At 38.7% G+C, this 20160-nt stretch overlaps 1 protein-coding gene across 5 annotated transcripts in view; it reads right to left on the bottom strand.

Moving 5' to 3' along the window:
- APAF1 (apoptotic peptidase activating factor 1) overlaps positions 1-20160 on the bottom strand; it is a gene marked incomplete at both ends in the record, with an annotated part of 88151 nt that overhangs the window by 62079 nt on the left and 5912 nt on the right. For 4 of the 5 annotated variants that reach the window (XM_079714575.1, XM_079714577.1, XM_079714576.1 and 1 more), the window contains 6 exons: positions 658-789; positions 1503-1670; positions 2414-2652; positions 4437-4568; positions 4660-4772; positions 6740-6923. In XM_079714575.1, the coding sequence (XP_079570701.1) occupies positions 658-789; positions 1503-1670; positions 2414-2652; positions 4437-4568; positions 4660-4772; positions 6740-6923 (968 nt within the window). The remainder of the gene's footprint in view (positions 1-657; positions 790-1502; positions 1671-2413; positions 2653-4436; positions 4569-4659; positions 4773-6739; positions 6924-20160) is intronic. The other variant, XM_079714579.1, reaches the window with a different exon arrangement.

Genomic DNA, 20160 nt, shown 5'->3' with positions numbered 1-20160 from the left:
TGAGTTCCTAACCTTCCCTTCACCCCTGGTAAAATACTTGTTTGACCCACAGCTATCCTGAACTCAGTTCATGGCAACTCCAATCTTTGAACTGCACAAGCTTGGAGTCATCTTTGACTCTTCTCTTTTTCTTACAATGTACATCAAATCCATCAGCAAAATATGATGACTCAATGCCAAATCATCGCTTCCTTTCTCCTTGCACACTGTTTTCTTCTTCTGAGCACTTACTACCCCACTAACATATGATAATTTATTTGTCCCGTGTCAATCTCCCCCCAGAACGTAAGCTCAATGAGAGCAGGGACTTTGTGCCTGTGGTATATCCTTCATAACGAAGAACACCACCAGTACACAACAGGCACTCCATAAATATTTGCTGAATGAATGAATATACTTTCCCACTCTCCATTTCCTCTCAGAACTTAAAAACAAATCCATATTGTCCACAAAGGATAGCTACTGGTATGAAGAGACTGAATTTTTAGGTGGTTCATTTACTGCAGTTACTAAGGTACCTGCAGGTAAAAACAGTAACAAAAACAAAAGTACTTATACAGGTTATAACCCTATTTTTACTAATAAAAGAAAATTCTAAACATAGGACAAAATAAAAGTGAGATAAAAGAAAATCGTTTTTTAAATGAGTAATCTTACTTTGTGCATTTTAGCACTAGCCATGTGATAGGCCAGAAAATTGTACCAATACATGCAGTCCTCCTGATCTGGTGAAAGATAATGTAGCTGGAAATGTCTCTGGAACTGAGTGATTAGCTTCTTGTGTAGATCCTGAAACCCAAATGAAACATTTCAGAGGACAGAAACAATTTCATAACCTAAGCATCACAGAAACTCCAGCTTCCAAAGCTATTTAAGAATGTACAGAGAATCTCCCCACAAGATACTTATTAACTACAAAAGAAAAAAACAGTAACTTTACAGTGGAGAAACTTTAACCAAGTAATCAGTGTTAATATCACTGATAAGACGTGTCAACACCCTGATATGATGCACTGAGAAGGACACAACAGCACTTCTGTGGTGATACTGCCAAAAATATATAACCTTACTCTAGTTAGTCAAGAGAAAATATCAGACAAACCCAAACTAAGGGACACTGTACAAAATAACTAGTGAGTACTCTTCAAAAGTGATCATGAAAGAAAGAAAATCAAGGAATTTTCCTAGATTTGAGGAAACTAAGGAAACATGATGATATTATGCAATATAGAATACAGAATTGGATCTGAACCACAAAAAAGGACATTAGTGGGAAAGCTGGCAAAATTCAAATAAAGTCTGTGTATTAGTTAACAGTATTGTATCAATGTTAATTTTCTGGCTCTCATAACTGTATTATAGTTATGTAAGATGTTAACGTTGGGGGAATCTAGGTGAAAGTATACGCATAGAAACTGTATTATTTTGCAACTTTTCTGTAAGTCTAAAATCATTTCAAAATTAAAAGTTAAAAAAAAAAAAAAGTACAGAGATGCGAGTACCTGAAGCTGGCTGTGATTCTTCTCTGTAAGGAAATCTACTTGAAGATCATGTAAATAATAAAGAAATGATTTTCCATTTCGATCACAGAACAAGAGAGACTTATTAACAAACTCCTGCAGTATGTCTTCAACTTCTTCAGTTTCCATATCCCAAAGGATACAAAACACCTAGGAATCATTTTAAACATTTAATGTGCCACAATGTACAATGACCAGGATTGCACACAAGAGGTTAACAGACAAAAAAATCATGTGTTAGGGCTTCCCTGGTGGCACAGTGGTTAAGAATCCGCCTGCCAATGCAGGGGACACGGGTTCGAGCCCTGGTCCGGGAAGATCCCACATGCCACAGAGCAACTAAGCCTGTGCGCCACAACTACTGAGCCTGCGCTCTAGAGCCCACAAGCCACAACTACTGAGCCTGCGCGCCTAGAGCCCGTGCTCCACAACAAGAAGCCCGCACACCGCAACAAAGAAGTGTAGCCCCCACTCACCGCAACTAGACAAAGCCCACGCAAAGCAACCAAGACCCAACACAGCCAAAATTAAATAAATAAAACAAATAAATTTTTTTAATTGTATTAAAAAATCATGTATTAAAGCCCTGAATAATATCTCCATTTCATAAGAAGCTCAAATACTCATCAAGATAGAAAAGAAAAAGAGTTCTAAAGAAGTCAAATGCTTCTCCAGGTTCACTAGAACCACTGAGAACTAGGTAACTCATCTGAATTCAACACCAAAGCCCATGATGGAAACTAAGAGCAGTGGGATTTCTACACCCTACAGCCCATCACCTCAGGCACACAGGTTTTATCCTCCCAATATCCTCTGTAACAATATCCTCAGGACTAAACCAAAGGTTATATGCCACAATACCCAATGATAAGGATTGTTGGTCCTTCTATTACCTTCGTAGGCACCTTAACATCTTTCTGAAGAATGGAAAGATCTGTGTAATAATCTTTGATGTCTTCTCTGAGCATTTCAACACTTATAGACATGGCTTCATCCAAAGCCTCATAATCATAAGATGAAGATTTCCTTATCTTCTTAAATTGCTTATTCTGAAGTTGCCTGAGGTAGTACTCCCAGCGGTTGGGAAAATCTCGTAAAAGTGCACCAATTAAAGACACTACAAGAGGTGAACCTAAAAAATAAAAAAAGTCACTGTGTTATTACAGTATCATTTCCAAATTACCACTAAGAATCAATTTATCCTCAAGAAAGAATTTCTGCTGCACGCTATCCAAAGCTTTAAAATATTTGTAACTCTTGGTTGGATTCACTTCAGGTACTTATTCTAAAGAAGTCATTAGAAATAAGAAATATTTCATTTAAGGATATTCATTACAGCATTATTTAAAATAGTGAAAAATCTTAATACAGGGAAATGACTGAATAAATTAAAGTATATCACAATATTATGCCACTGGTAAATTTTCAAAAGATATTTAATAACATGGGAAAATGCTCAAGATTTGCTATTAAAAAGGATAAGATTGAAAATTATATATACCATTATAATCTCAATATTTTTTTCAAGGTTTTATATGTCCTAAAAGACTAGGAGAAATACTCTCATGATGCTAATAATTATCAGATTATGAATAATTTCTATTTTTTCTTTTTAAGTGTTTCAAAATGCACATGCATCACCTTCATAATGAATACAAATCAAGTATTCTTCTTCCTAAGGTTGAGATACTTTTTAAAAGTCAATTAACTCAAAAACAAGTTTGACGGAAGAAAGAAAAACAAGAAACTATTTCCAAGCATTAACAATGATGGAAAAAATAATCTTAAGAGCTGATAGATTTGACTATATAAAATTTTAAATTTCTGTGTCAAAAAAATACTACAACTGAAATTAAAAGGCAGACGAAACTAGAAGAAAAACAGTTGGAAAAAATATGACAAAAGGTTAATAGTTTCCATAGTTAGAGTGCCAAAAAATCAATGAAAAAACTTATATCACAAAAGTGAGTCAAGGATAATTTCTTTTTTAAAAAAATAAATTTATTTATTTATTTTTGGCTGCATTGGGTCTTCATTGCTGCACACAGGCTTTTCTCTAGTTGAGTCAAGCAGGGACTACTCTTCGTTGCGGTGCGCAGGCTTCTCACTGCAGTGGCTTCTCTTATTGTGGAGCACAGGCTCTAGGGGCATGGGCTTCAATAGTTGTGGTACATAGGCTCAGTAGTTGTGGCTCGCAGGCTATAAAGCGCAGGCTCAGTAGTTGTGGCGCACGGGCTTAGTTGCTCCGCAGTATGTGGAATCTTACCACACCAGGGTTCGAACCCGTGTCCCCTGCATTGGCAGGTGGATTCTTAACTACTGCGCCACCAGGGAAGTCCAGGATATTTCTTAAAATGCAATATTCAATAAACAAGTAAAAAGTTTAACTTCACTATTCAAAAATGCAAATTAAGAAGACAGCACCAGTTTTTACTTACCAAATTAGAACATTATTTTTATAAAATCCCAACCAGGGAACTCCCTGGCAGTCCACTGATTAGGACTCCATGCTTTTATTGCAGTGGCCCAAATTCAATCCCTGGTCAGGGAACTAAGATCCCAAAAGCCACGCAGCACGGCCAAAAAATAAAAAATAAAAAAATAAAATCCCAACCAAAACAATTTTAAACTGTGGCTCTCACTACGTTTTTTATTCTTTGACAACAGAGGTCATGTCTTCATCTTACCCCTTTCATAACATATTATGGGTGTTTGTTAAATATTATTTTAACTAAAGAATGAATACCAAAAATATCACTATCCATGTAGGGTATCAGAGAAGAACCTAAAATACTAAATATTCTAGTAAAGTTTTTGGATGTTCATGTGTTAAATTGTTATGTTCATTAGCTTAACTTACAAAAGGGTAAATTAGTATCTCTATAACCCCCTCATACACAAAATAAATAACTATACCTTTACATTCTTTTATAATACTGTGAGCTTGTTCTGGCAAATCTGCTTTCTTCATATTAACAAAAAGGGATAAAATTTCAAGTCCTTTTTCTTTTCCTAAACCACTCTCCACAGGGACTACATATTTAGGACCTGTGAAATCACAAGACATAGTAAGCAATTTCGTATGCCACATATTTAAATGTAACTGAATTATTATAAAAAGCAAATTAATAATCCTTACCCATTACTAAATCTGTAACACTCTTGTCTCTGGTTGTAAGAAGAATCTGACACTGATTGTCAAAAGCTTTTAACACCCAAGGATCCCAAACATCATCCAAAATCAACAGAGACCTTAATAAGAAAAAACTGTATTGAGTCACTAATGACATTTATTTTAAACTTCCTTTAAAAAAAGAGAATGCCACCAGTGTTTTTTTTAAATTTACAAAATTAAAAAAAAATAGATGTCTGTTTCATGGTTCTTTCTCTTTTCTTTGGTATCCCTTTCACAATATACCGATAAGGAAAAGAAAATTAGAGACTTTCCCTTCCTTCCACCCCAAATTACTGCATATTAAAGTTAAAGGACTTATAAAAAGAACTGTGTATACTTTATTATAAGTATTAAAAATAAGCCTCCTAGTGCCTAAAAAGAACTATCCAAGTAATGAGATTTTTCCAATTCAGTCTTTAAGTACCCAAACCAAGCAAGAACTGGGCTTAGGTTAGCATTAGAAAGCACCACAGAACAATGACAATATTTGACCATTTTACCTACAAAACTAGCAATTTCATATGTCCCAACCTAATTGAATGCACCAGCAAATAATATTACTTTTCACTTGGTACACTAGTGGGCTTTTTTTCCATCTAAGAAATCAATTTGTTTACACATCATGACAAAGAATCTGTGTGCTAATTCCTAATCAGTCCCTCCAAAAAACTTTTTTAAACTCGTCAGAACAAATGGAGAAAATAATACAACTAAGAGCTGACAGCATAATTATACACTAGTGTTATTATCTGAATGGCACACTACTTCTTTACATTACAAAAAAAGACTCTAGGAATATACACAGGCTAGAAAATTACAAAAACATAAACCAAAATGATGCTGAGAGAGAAACAAAATGACTTTATATGCCATGATCTGATACATCTGAGAGTGGTTACAATATTTTCCTAAACAGGAATCATTTTTATTTTTGCAAAGAAAGTAGAACTAAGGAGAAGTTACTGATCAAGAAAAGAGGAAGTGGTTAGTGGTCTCAATCCCATTTCTCCAGGAAAATGGATACTAGTGACTATCAAGAGGAGGGGGAGATAACAGAGGGATCTGGGAGAGAAAGAAGCCAGAGAGAAGGGAGCTTGCCCTCTGTACTGAGTATCCATCATAATCACTAGGAGGCTTTTTCCCAAAATTATTCCTCTCACCAAATATTCTGATATGAATCCCCTTACCAATTTGGGGAAGCACTGCCATATTCAGCCACTACTACACATGAAAGTATACAGCATCATCAGGTGCATGGGGGCAATAAAAAAAATTCAGAGCCATTACCTAATTCTCACCCAATTTACTGTTATACTCACAAGGAATGCTTTATTAATCTTTGTACTTGTAGCACTTGACCCAGAACCTGGCACGACACTCAATGTTGGTTAAATGAACAAATAAAATAGCTGCTAGGTGGCAGAAATCAAATTGTTGACTAAATCCCTTAACTCTTAACAAAGATAGCAACTAAGTTGTTGTCTCCCTTTGGCTAATGAAAACTGTGATATAGCTGACAACAGTGCCTGGCACATAATTATAATAGCATTTATTTAATAAATTAATTAATTATTGAAATAAACAAAACAAACTCTTAAAGTACTTGGAAGTAGAAGAATTACATGTATACCCAAAAACTAAGAGAACACAGCAGAAGGGTCCCTTTCAATAAATAATCCTTCCTGACTCAGTCTTTTACAAGTTGCCTGCATTTATTCTGTCTCTCGTTCTGTGTTAATCTATTAGAAATAATGTATTCAAGGTAAAAAGTCTGCATCTTTTAACAAAGACCATTCACCAACTCACCTACTTAAAAAATATTTCTTGAGAGCCTACAATGGTACACAAGAGAGCACTGGCAGGTACGAAGCAAAGGCCAGTGGCAGACACTTTTTTTTTTAATACGAGAGAGGAAGAGCAGGAAAGCAATGGTTCTTTCTTCGACCCTCTACCCAACAGCAAGAAAAGGCTATGATGTTCTCAAGATGTCAGTAGTTAAGTCTCACTGGGACGTCATACACCAAGTAAGTATAACCATCTGTACCTTGGATGTTTGCGCAACATCAGAATGCGGAGACGGTCTTTAGCCTCTTCAATATTAAGTGGAAGCCTCTGGGAGAAATTCTCATCCTGATCCAACCGTGTGCAAAGATTCTGCAGTTTCATCAGAAGCCCAGATTTGTCTTGTTTCCCAACTGAAACCCAATGCACACCCCCTGGGAAACAAACTGGTGAGGAAAAGAATAATAAATTTAAGGCCTTTGAACAGCTTCTCTCCTTTGAAAGAGGAGGAAAGACTTGTTCCAATCTTCAATCTCATCACTTCTTCAAACTTCTCTTGATTCAGAGTATATATGTTGCTTGTAGGGTTATTATTGAGCTTTACAGCCCAAATCTAAGAAAAGCTGCAGATGTGAAGAAACTGAAGTATGGAGTTAATCTGCTGCTTATCAGTAAAATCTTACCAAACAAAATTTCACAGTCTTTATCTTATGTCATCAATGATCACTGTACAACAGTTTCTCAACGTAAGCACTCTCACATTTTGGGCCAGATAATTCTTTGTTGTGAGGGACTGTCCTGTGCATTATAGGATATTTAACAGCCTCCCTGGCCTCTATCCACTAGATGCTAGTAGCATTTTCCTTCCCCAGTTACGACAACCAAAAATGTCTCTAAACTCTTGTCACATGTCCCCTGAGGGGCTAAATCACCTCTGAGAACCACTCATGTCCAGGAACACATAAGTCACTCATTATGGTTCCCATACACTGACTTAAAAGTAAGAAGTTAGGTTCAAGTCTGGCTCTACTGCTTACTAGCTATTATATCTTTAGCAAATAACCTGTCTCATTTATTATACCAGAATAAGACTGTTTACCCCCACCTATTTCAGAGTTACTGTGAGAAATTAATAATATAAAATATGTGATTTTGCTATGCTAAATGTAAAGGGTTGTAACAGACAGGATTATTAGTGATATGGATCTGAGAGCACCTTACAAATACTAAGCTTTGAACTAGTAAGCATTATATAAGAACAGACATTATTATTACTGTTACTGTCAACTGTCTGTCATCATTTTTGTTAATCAGGCCATAGCATATAGCGTATCTTACAATACATATTTTTACATACATATTATCGGAACCAAAAATCTTAAGCTTTCATAGACTATACTTAATCAGCTCTACATAGATACAAAAAAAAAGCAAGAGGGGTCCCTATGTATAAAATATGGGGAGGGACTTCCCTGGTGGTGCAGTGGTTAAGAATCCACCTGCCAATGCAGGGGACAGGGGTTCGAGCCCTGGTCCGGGAAGAACCCATATGCCACAGAGCAACTAAGCCCATGCACCACAGCTAATGAGCCTGCATGCCACAACTACTGAAGCACGTGTGCCACAAATACTGAAGCCCACGCACCTAGAGCCCATGCTCTGCAATAAGAGAAGCCACTGCAACGAAAAGCCTGCACACCTCAATGAAGAGTAGCCCCCGTTTGCCACAACCAAAGAGCCCCCACTTGCCACAACCAAAGAGCCCGCACGCAGCAATGAAGACCCAATGAAGCCAAAAAAATAAATGAATAAAAATTTAAAAATAAATAAATAAAATATGGGGAACAGCAGCATTAGATCAGACCAGTGGCATTAACCATAAAGATTTATATTATATGATCATAAATGTATAAGAAAAAGTAAAAAATAGATACAAAGCTAAATGAGTTTTATTACATCAAAGGGCAACTTATTTACTGGCATTCACAAATAATTAAGTACAAAAAGAAATCACTATTTTAAAAATGTAATCATCTGGGCTTCCCTGGTGGCACAGTGGTTGAGAGTCCGCCTGCCAATGCAGGGGACACGGGATCGTGCCCCGGTCCAGGAAGATCCCACATGTCACGGAGCAGCTAGGCCCGTGAGCCATGGCCGCTGGGCCTGCGCGTCCAGAGCCTGTGCTCCGCAACGGGAGAAGCCACAACAGTGAGAGGCCCGCGTACCGCAAAAAGAAAAAAAAAAAAAGTAATCATCTAAAAGAAATATTTGTATATATGCACAAAGATCTTTTTATGACAGACGTTTATTGAACACTTTCCTAAGAGTTCTACATATTAATCTACATTTAATCCTCAGAGTAGACTATCAAGCAGATACCATTATCATCCCCATTTTACAGATGAGGAAACTGAGGTACAGAAAGGTTGAATCCCAGAGCTGGGATTCAAACATCCAGTGTCAATGCTCCACTTCTAAACTATTCTGCCTCCACAGGATATTCACCACAGCACTGTCTGCAACAGGAAAAAACTGGAAACAACCTGCAATGTCCATCTTAATCTCCTCTTCCACTGCAGGCATCCAAAGCCAAAGGCAGGTCCAACTGAGGAAGAGGAGAACATTATATATAAGTGAAATCTAGTGTATTAAATAGAACTTGATTTTTTTTTTTTTTTTTGGCCACACCACGCAGCTTGTGGTATCTTAGCTCCCTGACCAGGGATCGAATTTGGGTCCACAGCAGTGAAAGCCCAAGTCTTAACCACTGGACCCCCAGGGAATTCCCAAGACCTGACACTTTAATTAGTGAAATGACCTGGATACTCTGAACCTGTACAAGGCCAGGGAAAGAATCAGTCTCAGAGAAGAGTTTAGAACAGGCAATGAGGGAAAAGAGTAAAGTTGTTTTCTGATTACACCCTACAAACCCCAATTCAATGGTTACACATCCACTAAATGAACCTAGTAAAATTGCCAAGGTTTATGATCATGAATTTAAATTGGAATTCAGTTGGGTGATTTCTTCAGCAAGGAGAAAGGAAGTAATGTCTGGATGAAGCAATGGGGATCATGAAGCAATGGGGATCAAGAAGAATACCTATTCCATCTCCTAGCAACAGAGAAGGAATCATCTTTCACCCAAGATAAGGAGAGAACTAAAGAGTGAAGAATATGTGCTGAGGAGCAATTAAATGATGGGCAATAAAAATCTAGGCCCAAACCTAAGAGGGGGCTGATGGGATAAACAGTGGGGATATTAGGGAATTAAGGGATAAGCCCTGACAGGTCAGAAAACTGTAGTGAACTTGAAAAATAGAATAGATGGATGTAGGTAAAGAGTGGTATAGAATGTTTAACAGCAAGATTTCAAAACTGGTATCATTTCTGGTAATGCCATGGGCCAGGATCCAGCCTGTGATCAGTGAATTATATGGCTGAAGGGTAGTGAAGAAAATGGTCATTGCAGATAAAGAAGTCAAGAAACTGAGAGGCCAAGATTTTGGATGACACATCCACATAGATATCAAAATTACTAAGAGTGCCAACAGAAGAAGGCCTTAAATTTATAACTAACAACTCCAATCATCAATGAATGAGAGGGCAATAACATAACAGGGAAAGATTAGAAAAATGAACCTCAAAGGACAAAGAATTTAGCTGGAGAAGGAAGTATTAATGGCCTGGACGAGGCAACAGAGAGCAAGGACAGCATCCACCCATTTCCTGGTGCTGAAATATATGGAATAGAAAGGGAAAAAAGTTGCCACACCACTGAAGGAGGCTATGGAGAAGGTGGTATCCTCAAGGAACTGCCCAGTTTCACGTAAGGCAAGGAGGCAAATATTCTAAGAAGGGTTGATGATATAGAGGAGTTTCCTGATCACAGAGGAGTCTAGAAGGTATAGCAAAGGCTTGGGAATGAGGGGAGGGGACCTAGATCAGAATTTGGCAATGAACTGAGTAGTAACTACAAGAGAATCTAAAAGATAACAAATGATCAGGGACTTCCCTGTGGTCCAGTGGGTAAGACCCCGTGCTCCCAATGCAGAGGGCCTGGGTTCGACCCCTGGTTGGGGAACTAAAGCCCACATGCATGCCACAACTAAGAAGCCCACGTGCCACAACAAAGACCCAGCACAGCCAAAATAAATAAATAAATATTTTTTACAAACACAAATGACCAGAAGAAATAGAACTCTGCAGTAAGTGAGGTAAGGCAAGGCTGTGAAGCATGGTTTGATTACCAGTGCCAATGTCTTAGAAGAAGGTAAACAACAAGTCCTACTCTTTATTCCTGAAAGCTTCCTGACGTTCTCTAGGCTTGCTTCAGCTTGAGTCAACAGTTATGAAACAGTAAATCTGTGAGGCTTCACTTACTTTTACAGCTATGTTCTCTGTGTGTACATGATTGTAAATGCACAGGAAAAAGTTTGGAAAAACTCACTCTAAACTATTAACCATGACTACCACTGGTGATGAATTTAGGAGAAAGAACAGAAGGGAAAATGGAAAGAACTTTACTTCTTTTTAAATGAAGATACTACAACTCTTATGTTAAAAACACAGTTTTAAACTACCTGTTGCTCCTGAAGTGTTTTTTTTAATTTGCCCTTTCTATTTAAGATTTTCTAAAATCATCCCAGGATTAAAGACAAGGCAAAGAAAGTATCCTGATACAACTAGCTAATGAATTTTTCAGATTTAAATTTAAGTATCAAGCGAGGAACCAAGATGGTGGAGTAGAAGGACGTGCTCTCACTCCCTCTTGTAAGAACACCAGAATCAAAACTAGCTGCTGGACAATTATCGACAGGAAGACACTGGAACTCACCAAAAAAGATACCCCACAACCAAAGACAAAGGAGAAGCCACAATGAGATGGCAGGAGGGGCACAATCACAGTAAAATCAAATGCCATAACTGGTGGGTGGGTGACTCACAGACTGGAGAACACTTACACCACAGAAGTCCACCCACTACAGTGAAGGTTCTGAGCCCCACATCAGGCTTCCCAACCTGGGGGGTCCAGCAACAGGAGGAGGAATTCCCAAAGAATCAGACTTTGAAGGCTAGTGGGATTTGATTGCAGGACTTCGACAGGACTGGGGGAAACAGACACTCCACTCTTGGAGGGCACACACAAAGTACTGTGCGCATCAGGACCCAGGGGTAGGAGCAGTGACCCTAGGGGAGACTGAACAAGACCTACCTTCTAGTGTTGGAGGGTCACCTGCAGAGGTGGGGGGTGGCTGTGGCTCACCATGGGGACAAGGACACTGGAAGAAGTTCTGGGAAGTACTCCTTGGCGTGAGCCCTCCCAGAGTGTCATTAGCCCCACCAAAGAGCCTAGGTAAGCTCCAGTGCTGGGTTGCCTCAAGCCAAACAATCAACAGGGAGGGAACCCAGCCCCACCGATTAGCAGTCAAGGGGATTCAAGTCTTACTGAGCTCTGCCCACCAGAGCAACAGTCAGCTCTACCCAACACCACTCCCTCCCATCAGGAAATTTACACAAGACTCTTAGATAGCCTCATCCACGACAGGGCAGACAGCAGAAGCAAGAAGAACTACAATCCTGCAGCCTGTGGAACAAAAAACACATTCACAGAAAGATAGACAAGATGAAAAGGCAGAGGGCTATGTACCAGATGAAGGAACAAGATAAAACCCCAGAAAAACAACTAAATGAAGTAGAGATAAGCAACCTTCCAGAAAAAGAATTCAGAATAATGGTAGTGAAGATGATCCAGGACCTCGGAAAAAGAATGGAGGCAAAGATCGAGAAGATGCAAGAAACGTTTAACAAAGACCTAGAAGAATTAAAGAACAAACAAACAGAGATGAACAATACAATAACTGAAATGAAAACTACACTAGAAGGAATCAATGGCAGAATAACTGAGGCAGAAGAACGGATAAGTGACCTAGAAGACAGAATGGTGGAATTCACTGCTGCAGAACAGAATAAAGAAAAAAGAATGAAAAGAAATGAAGACAGCCTAAGAGACCTCTGGGACAACATTAAACGCAACAACATTCGCATTATAGGGGTCCCAGAAGGAGAAGAGAGAGAGAAAGGACCAGAGAAAGTATCTGAAGAGATGATAGGCGAAAACTTCCCTAACATAGGAAAGGAAATAGCCACCCCAGTCCAGGAACGCAGAGTCCCATACAGGATAAACCCAAGGAGAAACACGCCGAGACACACAGCAATGAAATGGGCAAAAATTAAAGGCAAAGAAAAATTACTGAAAGCAGCAAGGGAAAAATGACAAATAACATACAAGGGAACTCCCATAAGGTTAACAGCTGATTTCTCAGCAGAAACTCTACAAGCCAGAAGGGAGTGGCATAATATACTTGAAGTGATGAAAGGGAAGAACCTACAACCAAGATTACTCTACCCAGCAAGGATCTCATTCAGATTCAATGGAGAAATCAAAAGCTTTACAGACAAACAAAAGATAAGAGAATTCAGCACCACCAAACCAGCTCTACAACAAATGTTAAAGGAGCTTCTCTAAGTGGGAAACACAAGAGAAGAATAGAACCTATAAAAACAAACTGAAAACAATTCAGAAAATGGTCATAAGAACATACATATTGATAATTACCTTAAACGTGAATGGATTAAATGCTCCAACCAAAACACACAGGCTTGGTGAATGAATATAAAAACAAGAACCAGGGTTTCCCTGGTGACGCAGTGGTTGAGAGTCCGCCTGCTGATGTAGGGAACACAGGTTCATGCCCTGGTCCAGGAAGATCCCACATGCCGCAGAGCGGCTGGGCCCATGAGCCATGGCCGCTGAGCCTGCATGTCCGGAGCCTGCGCTCCGCAACGGGAGAGGCCACAACAGTGAGAGGCCCGCGTACCGCAAAAAAAAAACCAACAAGAACCATATATATGCTATCTACAAGAGACCCACTTCAGACCTAGGGACACATACAGACTGAAAGTGAGGGGATGAAAAAAGATATTCCATGCAAATGGAAATCAAAAGAAAGCTGGAGTAGCAATACTCATATCAGATAAAATACACTTGAAAATAAAGAATGTTACAAGAGACAAGGAAGAACACTACATAATGATCAAGGGATCAATCCAAGAAGAAAACATAACAATTATAAATATATATGCACACAACATAGGAGCACCTCAATACATAAGGCAACTGCTAACAGCTATAAAAGAGGAAATCGACAGTAACACAGTAATAGTGGGGGACATTAACACCTCACTTAAACGAATGGACAGATAATCCAAAATGAAAATAAATAAGGAAACAGAAGCTTTAAATGACACAGCAGACCAGATAGATTTAACTGGCATTTATAGGACATTGCATCCAAAAAGAGCAGATTACACTTTCTTCTCAAGTGCACACAGACCATTCTCCATGATAAATCACATCTTGTGTCACAGATCAAGCCTCAGTAAATTTAAGAAAACTGAAATCATATCAATCGTATTTTCTGACCACAACGTTATGAGATTAGAAATGAATTACAGGAAAGAAAACATAAAAAACACAAACACATGGAGGCTAAACAATGCATTACTAAATAACCAAGAGATCACTGAAGAAATCAAAGAGGAAATCAAAAAATACCCAGAGACAAATGACAATGAAAACACAACGAACCAAAACCTACTGGAAGCAGCAAAAGCAGTTCTAAGAGGGAAATTTATAGCTATACAAGCCTACTTCAAGAAACAAGAAAAATCTCAAATAAACAATCTACCCTTACACCTAAAGGAACTAGAGAAAGAAGAACAAAACCTAAAGTTAGCAGAAGGAAAGAAATCATAAAGATCAGAGCAGAAATAAATGAAATAGGAACAAAGAAAACTATAGCAAAGATCAATAAAATAAAAGCTGGTTCTTTGAGAAGATACACAAAATTGATAAACCATTAGCCAGACTCATCAAGAAAAACAAGGAGAGGACTCAAATCAATAAAATTAGAAATGAAAAAGGAGAACAACAGACACCGCAGAAATACAAAGCATCCTAAGAGACTACTACAAGCAACTCTATGCCAATAAAATGGACAACCTGGAAGAAATGGACAAATCCTTACAAAGGTATAACCTTCCAAGACTGAACCACAAAGAAATAGAAAATAGGAACAGACCAATCACAAGTAATGAAATTGAAACTGTGATGAAAAATCTTCCAACAAACAAAAGTCCAGGACCAGATGGCTTCACAGATAAATTCTATCAAACGTTCAGAGAAGAGCTAACACTCATCCTTCTCAAACTCTTCCAAACAACTGCAGAGGAAGGAACACTCCCAAACTCATTCTATGAGGCCACCATCACCCTGATACCAAAACCAGACAAAGATATTAAAAAAAAAGAAAACTACAGACCAATATCACTGATAAATATAGATGCAAAAATCCTCAACAAAATACTAGCAAACAGAATCCAGCAACACATTAAAAGGATCATACACCATGATCAAGTGGGATTTATCCCAGGGATGCAAGGATTCCTCGATATACGCAAATCAATCAATGTGACACACCATATTAACAAATTGAAGAATAAAAACCATATGATCATCTCAATAGATGCAGAAAAGGCTTTTGACAAAATTCAACACCCATTTATGATAAAAACTCTCCAGAAAGTGGGCACAGAAGGAACCTACCAACATAATAAAGGCCATATACGACAAACCCACAGCAAACATCATTCTCAATGGTGAAAAACTGAAAGCATTTCCACTAAGATCAGGAAAAAGACAAGGATGTCCACTCTCACCACTATTATTCAACATAGTTTTGGAAGTCCTAGCCATGGCAATCAGAGAAGAAAGAGAAATAAAACAAATACAAACTGGAAAAGAAGTAAAACTGTCACTGTTTGCAGATGACATAATACTATACATAGAGAATCCTAAAAATGCCACCAGAAAACTACTAGAGCTAATCAATCAATCTGGTAAAGTTGCAGAATACAAAATTAATGCACAGAAATCTCTTGCATTCCTATACACTAATGATGAAAAATCTGAAAGAGAAATTAAGGAAACCACTGCATTTACCACTGCAACAAAAAGAATAAAATACCTAGGAATAAACCTACCTAGGGAGAAAAAAGACCTGTATGCAGAAAACTAAGACACTGAGGAAAGAAATTAAAGATGATACCAACAGATAGAGAGATATACCATGCTCTTGGATTGGAAGAATCAATATTGTGAAAATGACTGTACTACCCAAAGCAATCCACAGATTCAATGCAATCCCTATCAAATTACCAATGGCATTTTTTACGGAGCTAGAACAAAAAATCTTAAAATTTGTATGGAGACACAAAAGACCCCGAATAGCCAAAGCAGTCTTGAGGGAAAAAAGCAGAGCTGGAGGAATCAGACTCCCTGACTTCAGGCTATACTACAAAGCTACAGTAATCAAGACAATATGGTACTGGCACAAAAACAGAAATATACATCAATGGAACAGGACAGAAAGCCCAGAGATAAACCCATGCACCTATGGTCAACTAATCTATGACAAAGGAGGCAAGGATATACAATGGAGAAAAGACAGTCTCTTCAATAAGTGGTGCTGGGAAAACTGGACAGATATATTTAAAAGAATGAAATTAGATCACTCCCTAACACCATACACAAAAATAAACTTAAAATGGATTCGAGACCTAAATGTAAGACCAGACACTATAAAACTCTTAGAGGAAAACATAGGAAGAACACTCTTTGACATAAATCACAGCAAGATCTTTTTTGATCCACCTCCTAGAGTAATGGAAATAAAAACAAAAATAAACAAATGGGACCTAGTGAAACTTAAAAGCTTTTGCACAGCAAAGGAAACCATAAACAATACGAAAAGACGACCCTCAGAATGGGAGAAAATATTTGCAAACGAATCAATGGACAAAGGATTAATCTCCAAAATATATAAACAGCTCACGCAGCTCAATATTAAAGAAACAAACAACCCAATCCAAAAATGGGCAGAAGACCTAAATAGACATTTCTCCAAAGAAGACATACAGATGGCCAAGAAACACATGAAAAGCTGCTCAACATCACTAATTATTAGAGAAATGCAAATCAAAACTACAGTGAGGTATCACCTCACACCAGTTAGAAAGGGCATCGTCAGGGTTTCCCTGGTGGCGCAGTGGTTGAGGGTCCACCTGCCGATGCAGGGGACACGGGTCCATGCCCCGGTCCGGGAGGATCCCACATGCGGCGGAGCAGCTGGGCCCGTGAGCCATGGCTGCTGAGCCTCTGCATCCGGAGCCTGTGCTCCGCTACAGGAGAGGCCACAGCAGTGAGAGGCCTGCGTACTGCAAAAAAAAAAAAAAAAAGAAAGGGTGGGCTTCCCTGGTGGCGCAGTGGTTGAGAGTCCGCCTGCCGATGCAGGGGACACGGGCTCGTGGCCCGGTCTGGGAGGATCCCACATGCCGCAGAGCGGCTGGGCCCGTGAGCCACGGCTGCTGAGCCTGCGCGTCCAGAGCCTGTGCTCCGCTACGGGAGAGGCCACAGCAGTGAGAGGCCCGCGTACTGGGAAAAAGAAAAGAAAGGGTGGGCTTCCCTGGTGGCGCAGTGGTTGAGAGTCCGCCTGCCGATGCAGGGGACATGGGTTCGTGGCCTGGTCTGGGAGGATCCCACATGCCGCAGAGCGGCTGGGCCCGTGAGCCACGGCCGCTGAGCCTGCGCGTCCAGAGCCTGTGCTCCGCAACAGGAAAGGCCACAACAGTGAGAGGCCCACGTACAGCAAAAAAAAAAAAAAAAAAAAAAAAAAAGAAAGGGCATCATCAGAAAATCTACAAACAACAAATGCTGGAGAGGGTGTGGAGAAAAGGGAACCCTCTTGCACTTCTGGTGGGAATGTAAATTGATACAGCCAGTATGGAGAACAGTATGGAGGTTCTTTAAAAGACTAAAAACAGAATTACCATATGATCCAGCAATCACACTACTGGGCATATACCCAGAGAAAACCATATTTCAAAAAGACACATGCACCCCAATGTTCATTGCAGCACTATTTACAATAGCCAGGTCATGGAAGCAACCTAAATGCCCATCGACAGACGAATGGATAAAGAAGATGTGGTACATATATACAATGGAATATTACTCAGCCATAAAAAGGAACAAAGTTGAGTCATTTGTTGAGACGTGGATGGATCTAGAGAGTGAAGTAAGTCAGAAAGAGAAAAACAAATATCATATATTAACGCATATATGTGGAACCTAGAAAAATGGTACAGATGAACCGGTTTGCAGGGCAGAAATTGAGACACAGATGTAGAGAACAAACCTATGGACACCAAGGGGGGAAAGCCGTGGGGGAATGGGGATGGTGGTGTGCTGAATTGGGAGATTGGGATTGACATGTATACACTGATATGTATAAAACTAATGACTAATAAGAACCTGCTGTATAAAAAAATAAATAAAACAAAATTCAAAAAATAAATAAATAAAAATAAATTTAAGTATCTATTATCTACAGTATCAAAGGTCTTTCTCTCCTAAATTTAAAACTAAATTAGGGCATTATTAACATACGCAAGAAAAATAAAACACTATTAGCTTTAAAAAGAAAGACAGCCCAAAAGACCAACTGATCTGCCAATCTCCTACCATCACAGTAAGACAGTTAAATACAGAAGCATTAATTTCACATTTCAGAAAGAATCTAAACATCTTGACTATGGGCACAAGAGGGAGCAATTTAGCCTTGAATGAGGCTTGTACCTATAATTTCATTCAGAGAAACTTAATCAGAGGAAAATTGCCTTTATTCAGAGGAAATTAACCCCTCCTACTTTCACATGAGGTTTATGCAGGTAGCAATTAATAATCTAATAACATCAAGGAAATCTTGGGAAAGAAGGAAGCAAACAGGTAGACAGCCTCTGGAGAAAACTTTCATACTTTAAAAACTCAGCACTTAAATAAAATTGTTTGAATGGTTTAAAAATATGTCAACTCTTTATAATTTCCCTAAATAAATAAATAAAGGGTTGAACTTTCAAAAGAAAGTGGGTTTCCTAAGAATGTATAGGCATAAGTAGTTAAGAACTTAAAAGTATTTTTTTTTTTTTTGCTGTAGGTATGTGATTTATTTTATTCTTCAAGAATCCTTCCAAAAATGTTAATCAAAATAAGAACAAAAAGCCTTGGGCATGAAAAAAAAATATGGAACGCTTCACGAATTTGCGTGTCATTCTTGCGCAAGGATTAGGGGCCATGCTAATCTTCTCTGTATCGTTCCAATTTTAGTATATGTGCTGCCGAAACAAGCACTTAATGGTATTCTTTAATATACACCAAACACCACTCTAAGATAACAAAATTTCTGTAGGAACACAGTTTTAATGAAGTTTGTAACCCATACAGTTACCCACACTTACAAAAGAAAAAAAAAAGGTTTTATACTACAATTAAACAGCAAAAGTCTAATATTCCTATATTTTAGAATGGAAATGAACTCCACAGAGATTAAAATTCATCTTTAGGGGGACTTCCCTGGCAGTCCAGTGGTTAAGACTCCACGCTTCCACTGCAGAGGGCACGGGTTCAATCCCTGGTCAGGGAACTAAGATCCTGCATGCCACGCAGCACGGCCAAAAAAAAAAAATTTTTTTTCTTTAGGAAAGTATCTACTCTTGAACTAGTGGATATACAAAAGCAGACTCCAAATAGATTAAAAAGCTAAATATGGGGCCTCCCTGGTGGCGCAGTGGTTAAGAATCTGCCTGCCAATGCAGGGGACACGGGTTTGAGCCCTGGTCCAGGAAGATCCCACATGCCGCAGAGCAACTAAGTCTGTGGGCCACAACTACTGAGCCTGCACTCTAGAGCCCGTGAGCCACAACTACTGAAGCCCACACGCCTAGAGCCCCTGCTCTGCAACAAGAGAAGCCACTGCAGTGAGAAGCCGGCGCACGGCAACCAAGAGTAGCCCCTGCTCGCCACAACTAGAGAAAGCCTGAGCACAGGAACCAAGATCCAACGCAGCCAAAAATAAAATAAATAAATTTATTTTTTTAAAAAGCTAAATATGAATGGTAAGACTATAATAGGACTACTTAAGAAAATTCAGGAAGCACAAATTAGAAGGCAAAAAAATTAATTTGACTACATCAGAATTAAAGATTTCTATCAAGGACATCCAGGACAAAATTAATACAGATAATATAAGGAGAAAGTATTTACAAAGTCTAAAAGCAACAAGCCCTACTATCTAGAATATATAAGAAACTCCTAAAAAGCAACAAAATGGAAAAACTGACAAATGTTATCAACAAAATTTATAAACAAGGAAACCCAAAAGCCTAAAAAGCTTATGAAGAAATGGTCAAACTCAAGTTATCAGAGAAATGCAAATTAAAAGATATCACTTTACACCTGCTGGCCTGGCAAAAATTACAAAGCTGGATGATACCTAGTGTCACTAAAGAAGTGAGGATACAGGAGCCCTCACACGCTATTGATGGGAACGCACAGATTGGAGGGCAATCAAATTTGATATTTATATATCCTGTAACTTAGTGATTCTGGTCCTAGCTACATATACTCAAGAAATTCTCATTTCTGTAAAAGTTCAACCAAGCTTTGCTGGGGCAGCAAAGAGTTGGAGACAATCTATATATCTATTAACTAGGGAATGAACAATAAAA

The sequence above is a fragment of the Hyperoodon ampullatus genome (assembly GCF_949752795.1).
Source record: "Hyperoodon ampullatus genome assembly, chromosome: 11".
Taxonomy (NCBI): domain Eukaryota; kingdom Metazoa; phylum Chordata; class Mammalia; order Artiodactyla; family Ziphiidae; genus Hyperoodon; species Hyperoodon ampullatus.
The sequence above is the reverse complement of the archived record's forward strand: the minus strand, read 5'-3'. Positions and strand labels throughout refer to the sequence as shown.